At 41.0% G+C, this 6,764-nt stretch overlaps 1 protein-coding gene across 1 annotated transcript; it reads left to right on the plus strand.

Moving 5' to 3' along the window:
• The first annotated feature begins 1,797 nt into the window (after positions 1-1,797).
• On the plus strand, positions 1,798-5,608 carry irx4a (iroquois homeobox 4a). Its single transcript, XM_067231674.1, has 5 exons — positions 1,798-1,842; positions 2,450-2,701; positions 3,038-3,144; positions 4,081-4,391; positions 4,896-5,608. The coding sequence occupies exons 1-5, from the start codon at positions 1,798-1,800 to the stop codon at positions 5,606-5,608; spliced, it is 1,428 nt and encodes a 475-aa protein (XP_067087775.1).
• The last annotated feature ends 1,156 nt before the right edge of the window (positions 5,609-6,764 follow it).

Raw genomic sequence — 6,764 nt, forward strand, 5'->3', positions numbered from 1 at the left:
GACGTGAAGATAAGTTGAATCCACCCCTCTAGTAATGAATGTGCACAACCTTAACCCCAATGAATTTAAAAGTCCAAAAGAAGCCTAATAGAGCAGTATGTTTTAACGCCCAATAGTCAATGCTTGAATAATTCAAAGGGCTGTTGAGGTGTCATTTCCTCAGTTAATGCAAATTAAAAAATATGGCAGAGGGAGTGATTCCCCTGACCTCTTGTCTATGGTGTTAATGCGACTTCATTTGCTCCTAGGTGAGAGAGCTAATTCAATTTGTTTAAAAAAAAGAGCGTTGGCCAACGTTCTCAACTCCAAAAGAAACTTGCCTTATGAAGCCTTAACTTAATTTAAGGACAAGCTCACTTTCATCTAAATGAAAGCAATTATGCAGCCGGTATCATATTATGTTGGCTGGTCTCTAGATAGTCATCAATCACCCTCAATCGAGCTGTCACTGTAGGCAGATTCGTTTCTAGCCAGGCAGTCTTCCAGCTGGGGAGAAGAGGAGTACATCATCATTAATTTGAGTGTGGCCCGGGGTTAGCTACTCGCACGTCTGGACCGGGATTATCCGAGCAAGTCATCACCGTGGCGCAGACGTTTTAGCCATACCTGCAATACCAAACCACTGCTGCCCTCCACTTCTCAGAGTCAGTCAGATATCTCTTGTCTATGCCACGAAAATAAGTTCTTGAGAACCCTTATTATTGGGAAATGAGTGTGGGGAGGACACCACTTAAACTATGTTTCAGAAAGATAAGAAGGAGATATGTAATCTGATGAGATAGTAGGCTACAATGTAAATGTTAGATTGTATTACATGTACAGACAGTGCATAAGGTTGTCTAGGTTTTTTTTGTTCATGGCTGTGAACGGTGGCGGAAATAGCATGTGTGAATCAATCTTAAAAGTGAGGGAAATTAACGGCTAATTAATTGACAATGCTCAGGGGACTCATCAACTGACAACGTAGTGTGTGCATGACAGAAAAGAGTTATGGACAGATGTATTTCCTTTAATTATAAAAACGAATAAATGCAAGGCTCTAATGTGCATTTATAAATTAAAAGCTTTTGAGGTTTTTTTTAAACGGTTTTGTTTTCCTATAATTTAGTGGCACTGCCGTTATCTTCGTTTGTTAATTATCCTACTAAGAGAGGACAGAGTGCATTTTTTCATTCATAAATTTAAAATCATACAAAAATACGATATCCCAAGTGAATTTGTGCTAAAAAGCCAAGACGAATGTATAATATGTTTAATTGTTGATAATTTCCATGATTGAAATTAAGAGATAAGAGGATGGTACATGTATTAATTTATTTAGTGATTAAATTGCAATCACTCATCCATCTTTAAAAGCCCTGTCCCGTTCACAGTTTCTTGTTCGATATGAAATGCATATTAAAGTTACAGTCTGGTCATTTTGAGTGGGATTCTTCTGACGTCAGAGTCACTGGTGTTTAAAACAACCTGCATCTGAGCTGACGTGTTTTATACTACTTTTTTATAAAGCAAAATATGTATTTCTGACACCAGTGATTAATCTGGCCAAAGCCTTTATAGCCACAATTCATTTGAGTATAATCGGAGTTATAAGGTAGGGAAAAAAGGGGAGTTGATATTTTGAGAATCGTTCGAGAGGGCATTTTAACAAATTAAACATGGTACTGTGCTTCGCCCTATAAGCATCTAGCAGCCAGTGCTTACCAATCAATTCGTATACAGTGAAACACACCAAGGCTACGTTAGCGTGGAGACCTGCAGTCACGCTTTATTTCTGGATATTGGGACCACTCTACAATGTCATATCCACAATTTGGATATCCTTACTCGTCTGCACCACAAGTAAGTTCAGCCTTGTTGATTATCAACCAAATATTTATTTGGATTTCGTATCGATTGTCATATTGATTCCATGTGCCTTTTTTGGCTACTTTCAACTGGAAAGATGTCCATTGGTGTATATCGGAAATGTATTACGTTACCTTGAATCACTAACACTACGTGTGTTCTTAGAGCGAAAAAGGCAAAGGGTAATCGGGAAACAGCGTACTTCGCTGCAAACACTCAGTTTACAGATTTATTCGAGATAATAGCCATGATATGTTTCTCTGTTCAGAAATCCACACATGCCAACTTGGATTGTAGACAAGCTTGTGTTTGTGAAAGAAGCTTGTCAGACAGCCCAACTGTTGTATTATTGGCAACAAGCCATAATTGTATTTTGCTTTGATGTCCTGCATACTTACCCTATCTGAAAATATGCTTATTAAGTTTAGCAAATAAATAGTTTGACAGTGAAATATTTTTATGACATTTTGAAGTATGATCCATAGTTTACATCTACCTGCCTTCCCAATTTAGAACGTTTTTGGAATCTAGTTTAGCCATCTGTTTAAAGAAGATTGAACATAATAAGGTAATTGACTAATTTCCCTGTATGTTTTTTTAGTTCCTCATGACAACCAACTCCTTGACAACTTGCTGCGAATCAACCGGCAGATCCATCTCGGATTCCGGAGTTGCAGCCACTGCCCAGACGCCGGTTTACTGCCCCGTTTACGAGAGCAGACTGCTGGCCACCGCCAGGCACGAGCTTAGTTCCGCCGCGGCTCTGGGTGTGTACGGGAACCCCTACACGAGCGGTCAAGGCTATGGAAATTACGTTACATATGGAACCGATGCCTCCGCTTTCTACTCACTGGTAAGATATGTATCATCTCTTCTCTGACATTGATGAATCACTTGATTCACTTGAAACGACTGGAACATACTGTCTATTAAATGCATGCTGCAAAAACTTATGTGTTGTCCTGGATGACCTCTATGGCAACTTTTCAAGTGACCAATTAAAGTTTTCAAAATGATTGCCAAACAAATCCTTAAATTTTAATAGTAGCTCTGTATTTTGGGTATAGGATGTAATAACCGGTAATGGTTTTGTTTGAAATACTGTAAGTCATTATGCTTAAAATAATACATTATCACCTATTATTTACATACTTCCCATTCTCATGACAGTGTTTTTCACTTATTGCAGGGTACATTCGATTCGAAAGATGCCACAGCATCTGCGCATGCGGGGATAACACAAGCAGCTGCTTACTACCCATATGACCCCACCCTGGGCCAGTATCAATACGACAGGTATGTCAAAACGAATGAGGATGTACAAGTTGTAGCTAAAGTTACAAATATCAAAGTTGTTTTTATTTGACAAATGACCTATAGTTTTTCAAATAAGTGTATATAGCTAACTTGAATTCTTTGATAATGCTTGAAAAGTGGACTGCTTGGAAGGACAGTGCACAGAGCAAAATATTAACAATGGCACAAGTGTTAGCTATATAGTGTGGCTCAGACTGTAGTCCAACGCACTGTGGCCTTGCAAAACATGTGATGCTGAGGTTTTACCCCCAATACTCTCAGTCTGCCACTGCTCTTACCTAAGGGCCCATCATTACACTCAATCAAGCAATTCTACAGCCTATTTTATCTCTCTGAGTGAACTCTCAGAATGGTGGATCAGGACTCCCTCTCGTTTAACTCACCTTGCGGTGCTTGACCTGCGATCTACAAGACATTAACGCACTTATAGAATCCTCCCTTGAGAGTGCTTTCAGACTTCCACGGCGTGTAAATCAACAGTGGGGTACATTTTCAATGTGCAAGACCTTAAGAGACCTCGTAGCAGCCCAGCCTTCGTAACCCTATCGTATAGATCGTCTATCGAGTCAAATGCATCTGTCCAAAAGGATGCCATCAGGGCTGCACTAAGAGTTGCTGTTTTTCATAGCTGTGCCAATGAACACAATAAGCGATGCACTGTATACCACATGTCCAAGTGTCTGTGCCTGTCACTTTATAAATGAAATATAAGTTACACTCTCTGAAAACAAAATGCTATGCAGAGCCATTGGAACAAGCCAAAACTAGAACCAGTTTCAGGTCCAAAAGAAGGCTTCCAATATGCTCATATATCTGAGATCTCAAGGTTCCTGTGCTGTAGCAAAGGGTTCTCTGTAGCACCTTTTGTTTTAGAGGAATAGTTACAGTGGATGACTTCTGGGTTTTGGCTGACAGATACGGATCCATAGACGGAGGAACCAGGAGGAAGAACGCGACCAGGGAGACGACCAGCACCCTGAAAGCATGGCTCCAGGAGCACAGGAAGAACCCCTATCCTACCAAAGGAGAGAAGATCATGCTGGCCATTATCACCAAGATGACCCTGACGCAGGTCTCTACCTGGTTCGCCAACGCCAGGAGGAGACTGAAGAAGGAGAACAAGATGACCTGGCCCCCCAGGAACAAATGTTCAGACGAGAAGAGGTATGATGAAGATGACGATGGGTCGCAGGAGGAGCAGATCAAAAGTGAAACCAACGATGATGGTTAGTATCTTGTGTGTTCTACATCTGGGTCCTGAGATGGTTAGATGAGATAGGGGAAAGGAGATAATAGCTTTGTAGCTGCGTTTACAGTGGGGATGGAGAGCTCAGACTCACTCGAAACTATAAAAGTAAAGTATCTATGAAGGAGGCCTCTTATAGGTCTGGGGCCAAACATTGGGGTCAAAGTCATTTCCAGCTTGGATCCAAGACACAAGCTCAATTCCTCTTCTGATTTCATGGGTAGATTCCATGATGATGCCTACAATAACTGAACCCGAACACACACTTGACACAGTTCCCAGAAACAAATCTCCACAAACTGACAAAAAATTGAATGGGAGTAAATTAAAGGCAGACATAACTTGTTTTCTATATGCCATTGAAACTGATATGAGCAGAGTTCATGTTTGAGTGTGAACTGTTAAATTGCACGAGACAAGTGGTAATTTAATTAGTTTTGATTCCCATCTTATCGTTTATGTCTGATGTCTTGTTCATTTCCAGAGAACACGAGTCGAGAGGACAAGGATCTACAACTCAGCGATCTTGAAGATTTCGACACAATTGAGTCTGAAAGCTCCGAATGCGAGCTCAAGCATCAGTATCACTTAAATACTCACATGACGACGACTGACTGCCCTAACGGTCACATTAAAGACACTTCATTAAAGATAAGTATTCCAGTGTCTCTGGGCGGAGAGCAGGACTCGAGAAAAACCTGTCTGAAAACAAGTTCGGAGGATTGTGAGCACGATGTGAGCAACGGAAGACAAGTTAAAACGTGCTACGAGCAAGGCCACCAAATACTAGACGGGAAACCAAGAATCTGGTCGCTGGCCCAAACTGCAACTTCTTTGAACCAGACTGAGTATCCGTCGTGTATGCTGAGATGTCAGCCAACCATGTCCCCGTCTCCCGTGGCCGACTCTCCTGTGCACGTTAATGACAGGCAGGATTCGCCGGTCACAACTCTCAGAAACTGGGTAGATGGGGTTTTCCACGACCCTCTGTTTAGGCACAGCACTTTGAATCAGGCTTTGACCAACACTTCCGTTTCTTGGACCACGACCACCAAAGGCTCAATACTGGAGACAGGTGCGCTCGACCGCTCTCTTGGAAACAACGTTGTCAAAGGACACGCTCCCATGCAGCACCAGGATTCCACCAAGGACACTATGAATTTCCCCAAAAATGTGAACAAACTTTTCTGTTCGTAACACGCCAAATTAGATTTTTACTTACAAGAGACTTGCGGTATAGGCCTGTGTTTATGGGCGTTTAACATGAGCAATTGAACTGAGAATAAGCTGTTGAAGTTGGTTACATCTGTTTCATGATTCTTTTTTAAGCAAGGATATATTTGTGTACAATGGCATTTCACTGGTGAATTTGCAAACGGGATTCGTTTGAGCGTATTAGTATTTCGTTTTAAACGCACGTTCCAAATATATAAATGTATAACTGAAAGTTTACATTCGAAAAAAAGTTTACAGGATATTTTCTTTTTCTTATAGCATGCAAATGTTACAGAATATGCTTTAGATCTCAGCTGAGCCATCGTTAACATTTGGCTTGTGAGTCACACTGTTGAAAGAAAAAAAGTCACACAAATGCACTGCTTTCCGAAAATTGAAGGCTAGTATCTCAAGTTTGTTCACTAAAATAAAAAAAATGTCATTTTCTGAATAGCTCGTGTGTTCAGATTGAGTCAATGATAGTCGCTGTCCATGGTACTGAAATACAGCGGGGTTTTTTTTCAAATTGCAGACACAACATTTGGTCTGTGAAAGGCCTAATACTGGACATAGCCTGTTAGCATTGCATTTATGCTATAGGCCTGCTTCATATTTTTAGAACTATTCAATTTATTTTGAGGCTATAGCCTATGTGAATCTGACAGTAACACAAATATCTCCTTCAGGCTATCTTCGATCATGACTCGCGTTTTTGAGGAAGCATCCACTCTCGCCATCGGACAAGGAGAAGGAGAGAGCCTTCAAGAAATATACCTATGTCAGAGCGAAAGATTTGGCTCATTAATACACTATAAACAGCCTGTAATTGGGATGTACGCAGTCATGTCAGGGTATTGATTTCCACATCCCTCTTGATAATATTGTCGAAATATCTAAACCCTTCCTATGATCCGCTGTCAACGGGGTAAGTTATTCGCTATACGACCGCTAATAGGTGCAGCAGCCGCAAATAATTTGATGTGAAGTTTTCATTTTGACACTAACCCCTCAATTTCTGAGGGCTCTCCGACCCGAGATTCCTCCGCCTGCGAGAGGCTTTACTCAGAGGCTCGTCTTCAAGTGAAAAGGGCAAAGGAACTGGAATTAGTTGTTGTAGATAAAAAGGGCAGGAATAAGG

Source organism: Osmerus mordax, assembly GCF_038355195.1.
Source record: "Osmerus mordax isolate fOsmMor3 chromosome 6 unlocalized genomic scaffold, fOsmMor3.pri SUPER_6_unloc_4, whole genome shotgun sequence".
Lineage (NCBI taxonomy): Eukaryota > Metazoa > Chordata > Actinopteri > Osmeriformes > Osmeridae > Osmerus > Osmerus mordax.

What these genes read in the sequence shown, in the direction of transcription:
- irx4a (XM_067231674.1), top strand. Translation starts at nt 1,798, where the DNA reads ATGTCATATCCACAATTTGGATATCCTTACTCGTCTGCACCACAA. An exon ending in CCTCCGCTTTCTACTCACTG is followed by an intron (nt 2,702 to 3,037) that starts GTAAGATATGTA and finishes CACTTATTGCAG; the next exon opens with GGTACATTCGATTCGAAAGA. An exon ending in GGCCAGTATCAATACGACAG is followed by an intron (nt 3,145 to 4,080) that starts GTATGTCAAAAC and finishes TTTGGCTGACAG; the next exon opens with ATACGGATCCATAGACGGAG.